Genomic DNA, 20,000 nt, shown 5'->3' on the forward strand with positions numbered 1-20,000 from the left:
GGAGATGAGGGAGAAGAGGAGAAGAGGAAGAAGAGGAAGAAGAGGAAGAAGAGGAAGAAGAGGAAGAAGAGGAGGGGTGTCGCTCTCAGGAGGTAAACGACAGGAAAAATTGAGATTTGCAGGTGGAGATGGAGATGTCAGGGAGAAAGATTAGAGTCATTAAGAGGCTTGCTGTGATAAGGCCACCAATTATTCCAACACGAACATCTGCTGTTACACACACACACACACCACACACACACACCACACACACACACCACACACACACACACACACACACACACACACACACACACACACACACACACACACACACACACACACACACACACACACACACACTTAGAAAAGCTCATTTAATCCCAAAATCTCAATTTATCCTCGCCAAAATGCCACTGCATAAACAGCCTCTTACTCTCTATTTATAAACAAAACGATTCAAACAAGAATCAGTTCAGTTTTGTAATGTAAATAAATATAACTGCCTCCGCTGCCACGCCTTCTTCCCATAGTGCACCTGGGGCCATGTGTTCCCCAGGTAAGCCACACACACACACCCGGCCATCCACGAGATGTAGAAGAACACGTGATCATCAGACCAGGCCGCCTTCCTCCATTGCTCCATCAATGAGCCTCGGCCGCCCATGACCCTGTGGCCGGTTCTCCACTGGTCCTTCATGACCCTGTGGCCGGTTCTCCACTGGTCCTCCATGACCCTGTGGCCGGTTCTCCACTGGTCCTTCATGACCCTGTGGCCGGTTCTCCACTGGTCCTTCATGACCCTGTGGCCGGTTCTCCACTGGTCCTTCATGACCCTGTGGCCGGTTCTCCACTGGTCCTCCATGACCCTGTGGCCGGTTCTCCACTGGTCCTCCATGACCCTGTGGCTGGTTCTCCACTGGTCCTCCATGACCCTGTGGCTGGTTCTCCACTGGTCCTCCATGACCCTGTGGCCGGTTCTCCACTGGTCCTCCATGACCCTGTGGCCGGTTCTCCACTGGTCCTCCATGACCCTGTGGCCGGTTCTCCACTGGTCCTCCATGACCCTGTGGCCGGTTCTCCACTGGTCCTCCATGACCCTGTGGCCGGTTCTCCACTGGTCCTCCATGACCCTGTGGCCGGTTCTCCACTGGTCCTCCATGACCCTGTGGCCGGTTCTCCACTGGTCCTTCATGACCCTGTGGCCGGTTCTCCACTGGTCCTTCATGACCCTGTGGCCGGTTCTCCACTGGTCCTTCATGACCCTGTGGCCGGTTCTCCACTGGTCCTTCATGACCCTGTGGCCGGTTCTCCACTGGTCCTTCATGACCCTGTGGCCGGTTCTCCACTGGTCCTTCATGACCCTGTGGCCGGTTCTCCACTGGTCCTCCATGACCCTGTGGCCGGTTCTCCACTGGTCCTCCATGACCCTGTGGCCGGTTCTCCACTGGTCCTTCATGACCCTGTGGCCGGTTCTCCACTGGTCCTTCATGACCCTGTGGCCGGTTCTCCACTGGTCCTCCATGACCCTGTGGCCGGTTCTCCACTGGTCCTCCATGACCCTGTGGCCGGTTCTCCACTGGTCCTCCATGACCCTGTGGCCGGTTCTCCACTGGTCCTCCATGACCCTGTGGCCGGTTCTCCACTGGTCCTCCATGACCCTGTGGCCGGTTCTCCACTGGTCCTCCATGACCCTGTGGCCGGTTCTCCACTGGTCCTCCATGACCCTGTGGCCGGTTCTCCACTGGTCCTTCATGACCCTGTGGCCGGTTCTCCACTGGTCCTCCATGACCCTGTGGCCGGTTCTCCACTGGTCCTCCATGACCCTGTGGCCGGTTCTCCACTGGTCCTTCATGACCCTGTGGCCGGTTCTCCACTGGTCCTCCATGACCCTGTGGCCGGTTCTCCACTGGTCCTCCATGACCCTGTGGCCGGTTCTCCACTGGTCCTTCATGACCCTGTGGCCGGTTCTCCACTGGTCCTTCATGACCCTGTGGCCGGTTCTCCACTGGTCCTTCATGACCCTGTGGCCGGTTCTCCACTGGTCCTTCATGACCCTGTGGCCGGTTCTCCACTGGTCCTTCATGACCCTGTGGCCGGTTCTCCACTGGTCCTTCATGACCCTGTGGCCGGTTCTCCACTGGTCCTCCATGACCCTGTTTTGGAGATGCTCTGACCCAGTCTTCTAGCCGTCACAATCTGGCCCTTGTCAATTCGCTCAAATCCTTATGCTGCGTTCACACCGGACGCGATTCGCGCGAGTGATTTACATGTTAAGTCAATGCAGAGACGCGAAATGGCATTCTGCGGCGTGATTCGCGCGATTGACGCGAATTGAGCGGTTTGAACGCGTGATTCGTGTGAATCGCTCAAGTTGAAAAATCTGAACTTTGGCGGATATTCGCGCCGCATTAACCAATCAGGAGCTTGCTCTAGTAGTGACAACAATGAGGAGAAAATCTGTATATTAATATCTGGTTCAGACAATATGATTATCACTGTGATAACATTAAATGACATGAAACACAACCCAGTCTCTTTCTGTTAAATGCAAGTTTATGTATGATCAATAATACAAAAGTATAAGTAAAATGTATAATAAGTTACACATGAAATAAAGCAAACAATTCAGTCAAACATTCAAAGTCAGTGCTAGTAGGCTAACGTTACAACTGTAACATACAGTTATAGCCTAAAAATAAAAAAGTAATGAAACTTCTCTTTGCCCTCAGCCTAAACGATTTGCCAGGGAACAAATTATAGATCCATGAGAGCAAAGATCAGCCATTACAAGACGAATTATAGCTCGAGACACAGCATGTACCCCTTTTCCACCAAGGCAGAGCTAGAGCTAGATCGGAGCCAGAGCCTAGTTTCAAATCGGTTCTTTGTGTTTCCACACCCAAAGCCCAGCTCCGAGCCAGGAGAAGTAGCACCAGAACATTGCTGGGCTAGAACAGGGCTAGAAGTAAGAACCGATTCCGTCAGGCGCTGGGGGCGGAGTCAACAAGACCAACACAAACTGGAGATCCGCCATTGTGAAATAGCAGCTAATGGAGCTAACAGCAGCTGCTCGTTTGTAATCTCCGTCTGTACAAATTACGGCGAACTGCATGAATGCGTTGGATTCGCTGTGTTTTCGTTGTTTTGATGCCGATGTAGGATCGTAAAGCCATATGTGAATCAATAGTAACGCAATGTTTGCATTGTTCATGGAAGGCTTGTTCGCAGCGGTGCAGAGACTGATCGGCGTATGATAACGAGTCCAGTGAGAGTAGGGTTGGGCGATGTCCCCTAAATTGGCAGTTGACGATGTTTACAGTAAAACATCGTGATGGTCGATGATATCGTCTTTTTTTTTGGGGGGGGGGGGGGGTAAATTAGGTAAATAGGTAGATAATATACTATATCTCTTTACATAAATACTATTTTCTACTTAAAAAACTATAATTTCGTTATTTTTACTAACCCAAATAATGACTCATCCGCTAGGTTGCACGTGAGGGGGAAAAATAGCTTCCTTCCACTTAAGAGTTGAGCTCTTTATATTTTAATATATCTCTTTACATAAATACTATTTTCTACTTTTAAAAAATAATTTTGTTATTTTACTAACCCAGTGTTTTGTATGTGAAGCTGTTTCACGTGAATATTACCACAGGAGTGAAGCACAAAGCTTTGTTTAGCCTACAAAGGAAATAATGGTCAGAGAGCTCTTTTTCATTCTGTTTTGTGATCTGGATCTGGTCACTCGATTTTCCGTGAATTTTAACAATAGGCCTAGTCCATTTTATCCTTATGGACATGGACATCTCGTTTCTTTTCCCAAATCTTCACTCACGTCGCACCCATGTTCGCAGGGGATTATAAACGTTTCTTCCTTTCGTTTGCTTATAATTAAGTCTATTATATAACTATTCACATCCTTTGTGGGAAAGTATAACTTTTTTACTTCAAATTGTATTTAACACAGTTTGTTCTTGTTATTAAACTTAGTAAGGCACGTCAAGTTTTGTTTATTTGAATAGCGCATTTCACACACGCCGGTGATTTTAGTTTCGTTTTCTCTGGCAGTGAATAATCAAACATTGCCTAAATGTCTTGACCTTGTGGAAGATAAAAACCGCTCTTCAGACATTTTGTCCCACATTCCTCTCAAAGCGCAGGGCGGTATATGACGCATCTTTGCGGGGAAATAGTATGAATCAAATATTTTTCTAACTAATATTTAATTTTCTTATATTCTTGAGGTAACCATTATTTACTGAAAATCGTTTAAATGTTTTATAGGCTGTGTTGTTTCACTGACGGAAGTGCTAAAATAAACACGCATGCTTATGGATGTTTCAGCCTCAAATGATTTCAAAATGTAGGCTATATATATCTGGCATAGACTACAGTATTTAAAATAGCATATATGCATTAGTTACATTCTCAATTTAATTTACAGAGCAATCCCTGCTAAGTTTTTAGTTTAACTAATACTTTAGAAGCGGATTAGTGTGTGTCGCACTCGCAACGGGGGCGTGGCATCACGATGGTGGCGCTCCATCGTGATATCGTCCATCGGCACAACCCTAAGCGAGAGCATACGACTCCTTATGCTATTGATTCACTCATGCGTTTTTTTAAATTGTATATCATACGTGGAACGGTCTCCACAGCGCTGATGCATCTCGAACAAGCCTGTTGTGTTTGTGTTTCCGCTGCCCAGGGTTGCCAGGTTTTCACAACAAAACCCGCCCAATTGCTACTCAAAACAAGCCCAATCGCGTTTCAGGGGGGCTTCCCCGATAAAAATCACATTTGGGGGTAAAATGTGTGTTTTTTTGGCATGGTTGCCTACTAAAATTCGCATTCCCGGGGCTAAATATCATATAATTGGGGTCGCTTCAACCCGCGGACATGAAAAACAGCCCGCGGGAAAACCGTAGACTTGGCAACACTGCCGCTGCCTCGCTAGCGTTGCTGAGAGAGATGAGACGTGTACAGTGACGTAAGACTGGCTCTGTCGTGGCTCTCAGCATGTGGAAAAGCAAACAGTTCTTAGAAGGCTCCTCAGTCGAACCAACTATGAACTGGGACTAGCTCTGGCTCTGAACTAGCTCTAGCACTGCCTTGGTGGAAAAGGGGTACCAGAGACATCAGAGCCAGCGGCAGAAAGCAGAAGGACTGGCCGAGGAAAGGCTGCTCTCACCGGGTTAATGAGCTGAGCTGATCCACTGGAGCTCACAACTCCGAAAACACCAGATAAAATGTTCAAATAGGCACTCTTTATATAAATAAACCACAGATTTGAGCTTTAAACAACTACATTATTGACTGAAAAAGTTGTCACACATTAACAGTAGATTTTAACAAAAAAATATGTGTAAACACAGCCCATGTCAGCCATTTCTCAACGAGACGAGCCTCTGGCAGAAGCCCCGCCCATGAGGCGAGTTCACGTCTGTTGTGAAGTGAATGTCACGCGCGAATGAAGCGAGTAAACTCAAAATGTTCAAGCGTCCACCTTCGCGCGAATAGCGCGATTTATTCGCGTCAATCGCGTCCGGTGTGAACGCCACATTACGCTTGCCCATTTTTCCTGCTTCTTACACATCAACTCTGAGGACAAAATGTTCACTTGCTGCCTAATATATCCCACCCACTAACAGTAGATCATCAGCGCGGTCATAATGTTATGCCTGATCGGTGTATATGAACATAGAAAACAGCTTGATCAAATAAAGCAGAAGGTGAGCAGAAGAGACAAACACTTTTTAATTTATGTTGTTCAGAGTAATGTCATGTAAACTCCTGAAGCCACTTCTCTAACACACACACACACACACACCTTCCATCACGTTCTGCATGTAGAATCAATGTTAATAATTCCTCCAGCACTAATACTCAAAGTCCCAGACTAATATCAGCTCATCTGCTCATCCCTTCGGCAAACCCATCCGTCTGCTTCATCTCCAGGAGCTCCACATCGATCAATCTAACGACGGATCTGTTCTCCCAGTTTCCCTGGATTCTTCTCGTCCTTCCCGGAGGTCATAACATCTACAGCTCCTCATTGTCTTTGATCTTTTCCCTCATCCATCCCACATGTATCGACCCTCCCCTGCCTTTCTGTCCTGGCACTTTTGAGGACCGGCCCATTTATCCAGCTCCACTTCCCAATAAAAGCGTCCAATCGATGGCTTATCGTTCTCTTTTCCATTACTGAAGCTGGACAAGCGGCTCATTCCTTCTTTATTCTCTTTCAATGGAAGGACATGCCATCTATTCCTCCCCCTGAATCTCTTTCAGGCGAAGGCCATCCCTAATTCTTTGTGTTTCCCTATCCTGCGAGGAATCTCTCTCTGTCTGCACTGACCTCTGGTGATGACTCCCTCCAGACGGACGATGTTGGCGTGATCGAACTGTCCCAGAATCCCGGCCTCGCTGAGGAAGGAGCGCCTCTGTTTCTCGGAGCATCCGGAGCGGAGCGTCTTTATGGCCACGGGAAGCTCGCGTTTGCTGGGCAGCTTCAGGCATCCGCGGCACACCTCGCCGAAGTCCCCTGAGGACACGTCTCAAAGGTCAAAGGGCGCTCGTCACACATTCTGACATCACTGGACATGTTATTGATGTAGACATTTACTCTCGGAAACTGTTAGCATATAAATATATCCAAGTAAAATAAACAGTACAGAATAGCAAGTAAAGTTGAATTAAATGTGAAATTGAAAGTATTTTCTTGTGAAACATTTCTAGATAGATATGCCGTCTTTATCTACAAACATGTATTTGATTTATTTATTTCCTACAGGTTACACGAGCGTTGCATAAATACGATAAAATAAAAACCAAACAAAGATAGAAAAATACAACAGTTCAACATTACACAAGATGTTTTACATTTTGACAGAACTTTAAAAAAAGTCTCGTTTTGCAGCACAAATGTCTGAACATTTTCAAGACACATTTACTGGAGAAGAAAAATTATTTTAAAAATCATGAAAATGAATTGAGTTTGTGCTTAAAACAAGAATTCATATCTGAGTCAGAGAAATCAACTTAAAGGGAAAACAAGATGATCTTCTGACTCACTGACAGATGTTTGTTCTTGTTTTAAAGGGTTAGTTCACCCAAAAATGTAAATCGTGTCATTAATGACTGAGCCTCATGTGGTTGGACACCCGTCAGACCTCCGTTCATCTTCAGACACAAATGAAGATATTTTAGTGTAAAGCTGATGCTCTGAAAGGCCTCCATTGGCTCAACTTTACACTCTCAAGACCCTTAAAAGACACTAAAGACTAAAGTTACAAAGTCCATCTCACTACAGCGGCTCTACAATAACTTTATGAATCGGCGAGAATAGTTTCTGTGCGCAAAAAAACCCTAAATAACGACTTATATAGCGATGACGATTTCAAAACAAGGCATCATGAAGCTTCAGAGCGTTATGAATCAGTGAGTCGATTCAGCGGTTCAGAGCGTTATGAATCAGTGAGTCGATTCAGCGGTTTGAATCGCCAAATTTCAGCAGTTTGGCGGTTTGACACGCGATCCAAATCATGATTCGACTCAGTGATTCATAACGCTTCGAAGCTTCATGATGCTTTGTTTTGAAATCATTATCACTATACAAGTCGTTATTTAGTGTTTTTTTGCGCACAAAAACTATTCTCGCCGATTCATAAAGTTATTTTAGAACCACTGTAGTGAGATGGACTTTGTATCGACGTCTTTAGTGTCTTTTAAGCGTCTTGAGAGTGAACCGTGCCATTGAGCCAATGGAGGCCTTTCTCAGCATCAGATTTACACTAAAATATCTTCATTTCTGTTCCGAAGATGAACGGAGGTCTGACGGGTGTCAAACGACATGAGGGTAAGTAATTAATGACAGAATTTTAATTTTTGGGTGAACTAACCCTTTAAGCACAAAGCACAAAATTACCACCAGAGGGCACTCCACCCCGGACTGTCACTCTATCAAGGACTACATTACCCATAATCCTTTGCCCAGACACATGGGCGTCAATAGGCCCTTTAAACTTCTGTCCAGTCCCCCTAAAAAATGTGTGATTAGCCTTTATAACATATGAAACTGGCTTCGGCTTCGGCTTCATCCCGTCTTTTAATCAGTGTGTTCTTCAATTCGTCAGAAGCAGAGGTGTGTGTGTTGATCTGAGCTCTCATTGGTCTGTCATCGCTCGTCAATGTCAACATATTTGAGAAAACCAATCAAATCAGAGTAGGCGGGCTTTATGTTCACAGAAGCTGCTGAGGCTGAGCGCGAATCTGAGCAGCGACTCGACGTCAAGTGCGAGATTTGACTAAACTAAACATTTCATATCTGAGCTGCTTCTGTACGTCAGAAATGGTGAAACAATGACAAAAATATTCAGGAAAATTTATAAACTTTTGTCTAATTTCGTCATTTTGAATTGAAATAGGCCTATGTAATGTCATTTATAATATAATTAACAAACAAGAAATATTAACAAAGGCGTTTTCTTCAGATAAAGCATAAGATTATTAGTAATGAATGTGTGCATATTGTAAATTAATAAAATTCCATTTGTAGCATTCAGTAAATAAAAAAGCCTGTATTGGGCATAAGATTAGTAATAAATGTGTGCATATTGTGAATTAATTTAATACATTTAGTTCCCTAGCTTTCCTGTTAGTCTTCAGTAAATCAACATGTCTATGAAAATTATTCATAAAACATATAAATATCAGTTAAACATGTGTTTACTGTCTTCACAGACGAAAATGGACAAACTTTATCAGTCATATCTGCTTACTGACATGGTTATCTAATTTTTTGGCGTTCAGAACATCTGCACATGTGTAGATCATGGAAATCACATTTTTCTCGGGGATCATGTCCTCGAACACCCCTAACTATACATTCGGATCTCAGTGATTATAAACCTGCCTACATTGTATGATTACGGGATGTACAATATGGTCATGCAGAATAAGGCGTTAATATTTGCTGTATAAGTAATAATAAATAGCCAATATCCTAATATGCATACTAATAAGCTACTAGTTAATAGTGAGAATTGGACCCGAAACTAAAGTGTTACCATTTTCTTTTCTTTTTTCATACCCTCACTGAGGCTGAGCCGTCCTAAAATGACAATCAAAAAATCCCTTTCCAGAACATTCTCATTCAATGTTCCCAGCTGGTGGAACGATCTTCCCACCGCCATCCGAAACGCAGAATCATTGACAACATTCAAAAGTCAAATAAAAACTAATCTCTTCCGTGAGCACTTAACCTCATAAAAAAAACCTTTCTTTTCCTCTTTCTTCCCTTTTTCCATCCCTACTCTAGCCTGTGCTACACTGAGCAGTATTTCAGGCACTTGTTGCGCTTACTCGACTCTTCATGATCAATCGCTTCCTGAACTCTCAAGTTGTAAGTCGCTTTGGATAAAAGCGTCTGCTAAATGCATACATGTAAATGTAAATGTATTAAGCTACTAGTTAATAGTAAGAATTGGAGCCTAAACTAAAGTGTTACCATTTTTTTTTCATACCCTCACTGGGGTCTAAGCCCAGACTCATTCACTGCGAGGTTTTGCATGTGTTACTCGGCACACTCTGAAGACGACTCTGGGATTGGAGACTCTGTCGTGGCGGCCATCTTGCCTGAGGGCTCAGGTGTGGCGGCCATCTTGGCTGCAGACTCTGGGCTGGTGTCATGACAAATCAGGTCCTACCGTGAAATAGTGTCCGCTTAGGACCCAACGTGGTAGCTGTTTTAAATGCCTGACTTTTAAAATCTAGGGTAAGTCAAGTCAAGTCAAGTCAACTTTTTTTATATAGCGCTTTTAACAATGTAGATTGTTTCAAAGCAGCTTCACAGTGTTATACAGGAAAATAATGCAGCATAATTTTATTCAGCCGTACAGCTGCTCTGGAGAAAACTGTGATGTCATCAGTTCATTTCAACTATCATACAGTGACAGTGTGGGCTTTAGATCAGTAATTTCGTTTATAAGGTTAATTTAGTTTATTAATTAGATTTATTTGGATATTTAGTTGAAAAATGTAGAAAAATGTAGTTTCCCCAAATGAGCAAGCCAAGCCAGAGGCGACAGTGGCAAGGAAACCAAAACCCCATCAGGAGCAGAATGGAGGAAAATAAAAATTGGGAGAAACCAGGCTCAGTCGGGGGGGCAGTTCTCCTCTGGCCAATCAACAAACAGTGTATGATTATTATTCGGACAACTTTACAGGTCAGAGGTCATAATAGATCGGAATATTCGAACAATCGGAGTCATCACGCCAGAGACGGGTTTATTGAGGATGACATATCGATTGAACAATTATTAAATTGTAATATTCGAACAATCGGAGTCAACACGCCAGAGACGGGTTTATTGAGGATGACATATCGATTGAACAATTATTAAATTGTAATATTCGAACAATCGGAGTCATCACGCCGGAGACAGGTTTATTGAGGATGCCGTATTGATGAGGCAATTATTAAATTGTAATATTCGAACTATCGGAGTCATCACGACGGAAACAGGTTTATTGAGGATGACATATCGATTTAACAATTATTAAATTATAATATTCGAACAATCAGAGTCATCACGCCAGAGACGGGTTTATTGAGGATGACATATCGATTGAACAATTATTAAATTGTAATATTCGAACAATCGGAGTCATCACGCCGGAGACAGGTTTATTGAGGATGCCGTATTGATGAGGCAATTATTAAATTGTAATATTTGAACAATCGGAGTCAACACGCCAGAGACGGGTTTATTGAGGATGCCGTATTGATGAGGCAATTATTAAATTGTAATATTCGAACAATTGGAGTCATCACGCCAGAGACGGGTTTATTGAGGATGACATATCGATTTAACAATTATTAAATTGTAATATTCGAACAATCGGAGTCATCACGCCAGAGACGGGTTTATTGAGGATGCCGTATTGATGAGGCAATTATTAAATTGTAATATTCGAACAATCGGAGTCAACACGCCGGAGACGGGTTTATTGAGGATGACATATTGATGAGGCAATTATTAAATTGTAATATTCGAACAATCGGAGTCAACACGCCGGAGACGGGTTTATTGAGGATGACATATTGATGAGGCAATTATTAAATTGTAATATTCGAACAATCGGAGTCAACACGCCGGAGACGGGTTTATTGAGGATGACATATTGATGAGGCAATTATTAAATTGTAATATTCGAACAATCGGAGTCAACACGCCGGAGACGGGTTTATTGAGGATGACATATTGATGAGGCAATTATTAAATTGTAATATTCGAACAATCGGAGTCAACACGCCGGAGACGGGTTTATTGAGGATGACATATTGATGAGGCAATTATTAAATTGTAATATTCGAACAATCGGAGTCAACACGCCGGAGACGGGTTTATTGAGGATGACATATTGATGAGGCAATTATTAAATTGTAATATTCGAACAATCGGAGTCAACACGCCGGAGACGGGTTTATTGAGGATGACATATTGATGAGGCAATTATTAAATTGTAATATTCGAACAATCGGAGTCAACACGCCGGAGACGGGTTTATTGAGGATGACATATTGATGAGGCAATTATTAAATTGTAATATTCGAACAATCGGAGTCATCACGCCGGAGACGGGTTAATTGAGGATGCCGTATTGATGAGGCAATTATTAAATTGTAATATTCGAACAATCGGAGTCAACACGCCGGAGACGGGTTTATTGAGGATGACATATTGATGAGGCAATTATTAAATTGTAATATTCGAACAATCGGAGTCAACACGCCGGAGACGGGTTTATTGAGGATGCCGTATTGATGAGGCAATTATTAAATTGTAATATTCGAACAATCGGAGTCAACACGCCGGAGACGGGTTTATTGAGGATGACATATTGATGAGGCAATTATTAAATTGTAATATTCGAACAATTGGAGTCATCACGCCAGAGACGGGTTTATTGAGGATGCCGTATTGATGAGGCAATTATTAAATTGTAATATTCGAACAATCGGAGTCAACACGCCGGAGACGGGTTTATTGAGGATGACATATTGATGAGGCAATTATTAAATTGTAATATTCGAACAATCGGAGTCATCACGCCAGAGACGGGTTTATTGAGGATGCCGTATTGATGAGGCAATTATTAAATTGTAATATTCGAACAATCGGAGTCAACACGCCGGAAACGGGTTTATTGAGGATGACATATCGATTGAACAATTATTAAATTGTAATATTCGAACAATTGGAGTCATCACGCCGGAGATGGGTTTATTGAGGATGACATATCGATTGAACAATTATTAAATTGTAATATTCGAACAATCGGAGTCATCACGCCAGAGACGGGTTTATTGAGGATGCAGTATTGATGAGGCAATTATTAAATTGTAATATTAGAACAATTGGAGTCATCACGCCAGAGACGGGTTTATTGAGGATGCCGTATTGATGAGGCAATTATTAAATTGTAATATTAGAACAATCGGAGTCATCACGCCGGAGACGGGTTTATTGAGGATGCCGTATTGATGAGGCAATTATTAAATTGTAATATTCGAACAATTGGAGTCATCACGCCAGAGACGGGTTTATTGAGGATGCCGTATTGATGAGGCAATTATTAAATTGTAATATTCGAACAATCGGAGTCAACACGCCGGAGACGGGTTTATTGAGGATGCCGTATTGATGAGGCAATTATTCAATTGTAATATTCGAACAATCGGAGTCAACACGCCGGAGACGGGTTTATTGAGGATGCCGTATTGATGAGGCAATTATTAAATTGTAATATTCGAACAATCGGAGTCAACACGCCGGAGACGGGTTTATTGAGGATGACATATTGATGAGGCAATTATTAAATTGTAATATTCGAACAATCGGAGTCAACACGCCGGAGACGGGTTTATTGAGGATGACATATCGATTGAACAATTATTAAATTGTAATATTCGAACAATTGGAGTCATCACGCCAGAGACGGGTTTATTGAGGATGCCGTATTGATGAGGCAATTATTAAATTGTAATATTCGAACAATCGGAGTCATCACGCCAGAGACGGGTTTATTGAGGATGACATATCGATTGAACAATTATTAAATTGTAATATTCGAACAATTGGAGTCATCACGCCAGAGACGGGTTTATTGAGGATGCCGTATTGATGAGGCAATTATTAAATTGTAATATTCGAACAATCGGAGTCATCACGCCAGAGACGGGTTTATTGAGGATGACATATCGATTGAACAATTATTAAATTGTAATATTAGAACAATTGGAGTCATCACGACGGAGACGGGTTTATTGAGGATGCCGTATTGATGAGTCAATTATTAAATTGTAATATTCGAACAATTGGAGTCATCACGCCAGAGACGGGTTTATTGAGGATGCCGTATTGATGAGGCAATTATTAAATTGTAATATTCGAACAATTGGAGTCATCACGCCAGAGACGGGTTTATTGAGGATGACGTATTGATGAGGCAATTATTAAATTGTAATATTCGAACAATTGGAGTCATCACGCCAGAGACGGGTTTATTGAGGATGCCGTATTGATGAGGCAATTATTAAATTGTAATATTCGAACAATCGGAGTCAACACGCCGGAGACGGGTTTATTGAGGATGCCGTATTGATGAGGCAATTATTCAATTGTAATATTCGAACAATCGGAGTCAACACGCCGGAGACGGGTTTATTGAGGATGCCGTATTGATGAGGCAATTATTAAATTGTAATATTCGAACAATCGGAGTCAACACGCCGGAGACGGGTTTATTGAGGATGACATATTGATGAGGCAATTATTAAATTGTAATATTCGAACAATCGGAGTCATCACGCCAGAGACGGGTTTATTGAGGATGCCGTATTGATGAGGCAATTATTAAATTGTAATATTCGAACAATCGGAGTCAACACGCCGGAGACGGGTTTATTGAGGATGACATATCGATTGAACAATTATTAAATTGTAATATTCGAACAATTGGAGTCATCACGCCAGAGACGGGTTTATTGAGGATGCCGTATTGATGAGGCAATTATTAAATTGTAATATTCGAACAATCGGAGTCATCACGCCAGAGACGGGTTTATTGAGGATGACATATCGATTGAACAATTATTAAATTGTAATATTAGAACAATTGGAGTCATCACGACGGAGACGGGTTTATTGAGGATGCCGTATTGATGAGTCAATTATTAAATTGTAATATTTGAACAATCGGAGTCATCACCCCGGAGACGGGTTTATTGAGGATGCCGTATTGATGAGGCAATTATTAAATTGTAATATTTGAACAATTGGAGTCATCACGCCGGAGACGGGTTTATTGAGGATGCCGTATTGATGAGGCAATTATTAAATTGTGATATTCGAACAATTGGAGTCATCACGACGGAGACGGGTTTATTGAGGATGCCGTATTGATGAGGCAATTATTAAATTGTAATATTTGAACAATTGGAGTCATCACGACGGAGACGGGTTTATTGAGGATGCCGTATTGATGAGGTAATTATTAAATTGTAATATTCGAACAATCGGAGTCAACACGCCGGAGACGGGTTTATTGAGGATGACATCGATTTAACAATTATTAAATTGTAATATTCGAACAATTGGAGTCATCACAACGGAGACGGGTTTATTGAGGATGCCGTATTGATGAGGCAATTATTAAATTGTAATATTCGAACAATTGGAGTCATCACGCCAGAGACGGGTTTATTGAGGATGCCGTATTGATGAGGCAATTATTAAATTGTAATATTCGAACAATTGGAGTCATCACAACGGAGACGGGTTTATTGAGGATGCCGTATGGATGAGGCAATTATTAAATTGTAATATTCGAACAATTGGAGTCATCACAACGGAGACGGGTTTATTGAGGATGCCGTATTGATGAGGCAATTATTAAATTGTAATATTCGAACAATTGGAGTCATCACAACGGAGACGGGTTTATTGAGGATGCCGTATTGATGAGGCAATTATTAAATTGTAATATTCGAACAATTGGAGTCATCACGCCGGAGACGGGTTTATTGAGGATGCCGTATTGATGAGGCGATTATTAAATTGTAATATTCGAACAATCGGAGTCAACACGCCGGAGACGGGTTTATTGAGGATGACATATCGATTGAACAATTATTAAATTGTAATATTCGAACAATCGGAGTCATCACGCCGGAGACGGGTTTATTGAGGATGCCGTATTGATGAGGCAATTATTAAATTGTTATATTTGAACAATCGGAGTCATCACGCCGGAGACGGGTTTATTGAGGATGCCGTATTGATGAGGCGATTATTAAATTGTAATATTCGAACAATCGGAGTCAACACGCCGGAGACGGGTTTATTGAGGATGACATATTGATGAGGCAATTATTAAATTGTAATATTCGAACAATCGGAGTCAACACGCCAGAGACGGGTTTATTGAGGATGACATATCGATTTAACAATTATTAAATTGTAATATTCGAACAATCAGAGTCATCACGCCAGAGACGGGTTTATTGAGGATGACATATCGATGAGGCAATTATTAAATTGTAATATTCGAACAATCGGAGTCAACACGCCGGAGACGGGTTTATTGAGGATGCCGTATTGATGAGGCGATTATTAAATTGTTATATTTGAACAATCGGAGTCATCACGCCGGAGACGGGTTTATTGAGGATGCCGTATTGATGAGGCAGTTTTAGGGGGAGGATAATCACGGTCTCTCAGACACTTCAGGGTCATGCGTTGTGCAACCGTGGTGTATAAACTAAGCTAATCGGGTAGCTGTATGCTATGCTAGACCGTACGCTAAATAAATAAATAAAAAACTAAGAACGAGATATGCTTGATTCCACAACTTATAGCTTTGGTTATATACTAGTATATAAAACATATGATTTGCAAGACGTTAAAGACTATTTTAACACAATTCAGACGACAAAAAAACTAAACGTGATTTTGTAAGATTTGTAATCAGGCTCTGAACAGATTATACATTGAAAGTTCTTTCAGCCAATAGAATCGCTCTGGGGTTCTAAGCGGACACTATTTCACGGTAGGACAAGATGGCCGCCAGTCCAGAGACACAGTTGTAAACGATAGCTGTGTCTCGTCATCAAGGCTGTGTCATTTCAGAAAAGTAAGGAGTGTGCATGAGTTGTCTCCTTCACTGCTGCAGATCACCCACAATTCTTTGCACCGGCAGATATACATGCAAGTGAAGATGTGGTGTTTAAATTGAAGTCGTTTCGAGCTTGTTTTTGTTTTTAAGCCGTATTACCTCAAACAGATAGTTGTTTTTAAACGTTTAGAACAGTACTTTGTTGTCTAGGCAAGAAACATTTCATAGTCATTTTCAAGTTATTAATCATTTTCATTTATATAAATGGTGTGAGAGCGCAACGCCTGTGTGTCCTACGAAGGAAATGAGACACAGCAAATGAGTGCTGATGAGTCAGGGCAAAGGATTATGGGTAATGTAGTTTTTGATGGAGTGACAGTCCGGGGTGGAGTATCCTTAATATATTCAGTTATTTCCCTTCTCCAGTAAACATATCTTCTTTTAACTCTTGTGTTGTGTTGAAAACCCTAAAATCCATCAAAAAAAGACCTGAAAATACGAGTTAATGATATTGCATTGAACTCACATTTATTTATTTTTTGTTGTTGTTTTTTCACATTGTAAATGTGATGTTCCCGGCCTACAAAAAAGAGCTTATAAATCTCTCATTATTCTACATCATCGTCAAATAATGGATTCAAACTTGTTTTCTTTTAATTAGGACAGCTTTTATATTTGTTTTGGGAACTGATCGACCATAGCCCTTCTTTATCTGAGCTTATGTGCCTCAGTTTTTGAGTGGAAAAACTATTTGTGGATCATTTCGACAATTTTACATAAACAATTGCACTGTTTATCACACTAGTGTGCTTTAACTTATTATTTTGTACAAAATGGCACAGTCACACTTGTGGAGTTCACGGTGAAAAATGACCGCCCTACAAAAAATAGCGTTTAAATCACTCGTTACGCCATTTCATCAGCAAATGTTGGATTCAATCTTTTTGTCTGCATGTTTTCTTTTTATTAGGACAGCTTTTTTTTATTTTTTTTTACTGATTGATCCACAAATAACAAATACGTTTTTCCACTCAAAAACTGAGGCACATAAGCTCAGATAAAGAAGGGCTACGATCGATCAGTTCCAAAAACAAATTTAAAACCTGTCCTAACTGAAATAAAACAAGTTTGAATCCAATATTTGGTGCTGATGTAGAATAACGAGAGATTTATAAGCTATTCTTTGTAGGCCGGGAACATCACAAGTGTTACAATGTGGAAAAAACAACAACAAAAAGTATCAGAAATGTAGACTCTGTGTTAGTCCAATGCAATATCATTAACTGGTATTTTCAGGTATACAGGGAAATCCTCTCGGGGCAAAGTGAGCCGAACACAACATGAGGATGTCTGACATTTGTGCTGAGACCAGACAGAAACACTGAGAAGAACATGCAGACTAAATAACAACATGTGCTCGTGCCTCAAAGGCATGACAGTCCCAAACTAAAGGGACAAAAGGAACTGAAGAGACTAAAGGGACTGAAGGGACTAAAGGGACAAAAGGGACAAAAGGAACTGAAGGGACTAAAGGGACTGAAGGGACTGAAGGAACTAAAGGGACTGAAGGGACTGAAGGAACTAAAGGGACTGAAGGGGACTAAAGGGACTAAAGGGGACTAAAGGAACTAAAGGGACTAAAGGAACTAAAGGGGACTAAAGGAACTAAAGGGACTGAAGGGGACTAAAGGGACTAAAGGGGACTAAAGGAACTAAAGGGACTAAAGGGGACTAAAGGAACTAAAGGGGACTAAAGGAACTAAAGGGACTGAAGGAACTAAAGGGACTGAAGGGGACTAAAGGGACTAAAGGGGACTAAAGGAACTAAAGGGACTAAAGGGACTGAAGGGACTAAAGGGACTAAAGGGGACTAAAGGAACTAAAGGGACTGAAGGAACTAAAGGGACTGAAGGGGACTAAAGGGACTAAAGGGGACTAAAGGAACTAAAGGGACTAAAGGGGACTAAAGGAACTAAAGGGGACTGAAGGGACTAAAGGGACTAAAGGAACTAAAGGGACTGAAGGGACTAAAGGGACTAAAGGGACTGAAGGGACTGAAGGGACTTAAGGGACTAAAGGGACTGAAGGGACTGAAGGGACTGAAGGGACTGAAGGGACTAAAGGGACTAAAGGGGACTAAAGGAACTAAAGGGACTGAAGGGGACTAAAGGGACTGAAGGGACTAAAGGAACTAAAGGGACTAAAGGGACTGAAGGGACTGAAGGGGACTAAAGGGACTAAAGGGGACTAAGGGACTAAAGGAACTAAAGGGACTGAAGGGACTAAAGGGGACTAAAGGGACTGAAGGGACTGAAGGGACTAAAGGGACTGAAGGGACTAAAGGGGACTAAAGGAACTAAAGGGACTGAAGGGACTGAAGGGGACTAAAGGGACTGAAGGGACTGAAGGGACTAAAGGGGACTAAAGGAACTAAAGGGACTGAAGGGACTGAAGGGACTAAAGGGACTAAAGGGACTGAAGGGACTAAAGGGACTGAAGGGACTAAAGGAACTAAAGGGACTAAAGGGGACTAAAGGGACTAAAGGGACTAAAGGGACTAAAGGGACTGAAGGGACTAAAGGGACTGAAGGGACTAAAGGGACTAAAGGGACTAAAGGGACTGAAGGGACTAAAGGGACTAAAGGGACAAAAGGGGACTAAAGAGACTAAAGGGACTGAAGGGACTAAAGGGACTAAAGGGACTGAAGGGACTAAAGGGGACTAAAGGGACTAAAGGGACTGAAGGGACTAAAGGGACTAAAGGGACTGAAGGGACTAAACGGGACTAAAGGGACTAAAGGGACTGAAGGGACTAAAGGGACTAAAGGGGACTAAAGGGACTGAAGGGGCTAAAGGGGACTAAAGGGACTAAAGGGACTGAAGGGACTAAAGGGACTAAAGGGACTAAAGGGACTAAAGGGGACTAAAGGGACTAAAGGGACTAAAGGGACTAAAGGGACTAAAGGGACTGAAGGGACTAAAGGGACTAAAGGGACTAAAGGGGACTAAAGGGACTAAAGGGGACTAAAGGGACTAAAGGGACTGAAGGGACTGAAGGGACTAAAGGGACTAAAGGGACTAAAGGGGACTAAAGGGACTAAAGGGACTAAAGGGGACTAAAGGGACTAAAGGGACTGAAGGGACTAAAGGGACTAAAGGGACTAAAGGGGACTAAAGGGACTAAAGGGACTAAAGGGGACTAAAGGGACTGAAGGGACTAAAGGGGACTAAAGGGACTAAAGGGACTAAAGGGGACTAAAGGGACTAAAGGGGACTAAAGGGACTAAAGGGACTAAAGGGGACTAAAGGGACTAAAGGGACTAAAGGGGACTAAAGGGACTGAAGGGACTAAAGGGACTAAAGGGGACTAAAGGGACTAAAGGGGACTAAAGGGACTAAAGGGACTAAAGGGGACTAAAGGGACTGAAGGGACTAAAGGGACTAAAGGGACTAAAGGGACTAAAGGGACTGAAGGGACTGAAGGGACTGAAGGGACTAAAGGGACTGAAGGCACTGAAGGGACTAAAGGGGACTAAAGGGACTAAAGGGACTGAAGGGACTAAAGGGGACTAAAGGGACTAAAGGGACTAAAGGGGACTAAAGGGACTGAAGGGACTAAAGGGACTAAAGGGACTGAAGGGACTGAAGGGACTGAAGGGACTGAAGGGACTAAAGGGGACTAAAGGGACTGAAGGGACTGAAGGGACTAAAGGGACTAAAGGGACTGAAGGGACTAAAGGGACTAAAGGGACTGAAGGGACTAAAGGGACTGAAGGGACTAAAGGGACTAAAGGGACTGAAGGGACTAAAGGGACTAAAGGGACTAAAGGAACTAA

General features: G+C 42.4%; 1 protein-coding gene across 1 annotated transcript in view; it reads right to left on the bottom strand.

Annotated features, from left to right (window-relative positions):
• epha10 (EPH receptor A10) overlaps positions 1-20,000 on the bottom strand; it is a gene marked incomplete at both ends in the record, with an annotated part of 230,214 nt that overhangs the window by 1,716 nt on the left and 208,498 nt on the right. The window contains 2 exons of the mRNA XM_079829729.1: positions 6,073-6,226; positions 6,344-6,529. Coding sequence (XP_079685855.1) covers positions 6,073-6,226; positions 6,344-6,529 — 340 coding nt within the window. The remainder of the gene's footprint in view (positions 1-6,072; positions 6,227-6,343; positions 6,530-20,000) is intronic.

This window comes from Gobio gobio, assembly GCF_949357685.1.
Source record: "Gobio gobio genome assembly, chromosome: 11".
In the NCBI taxonomy this organism is placed as follows: domain Eukaryota; kingdom Metazoa; phylum Chordata; class Actinopteri; order Cypriniformes; family Gobionidae; genus Gobio; species Gobio gobio.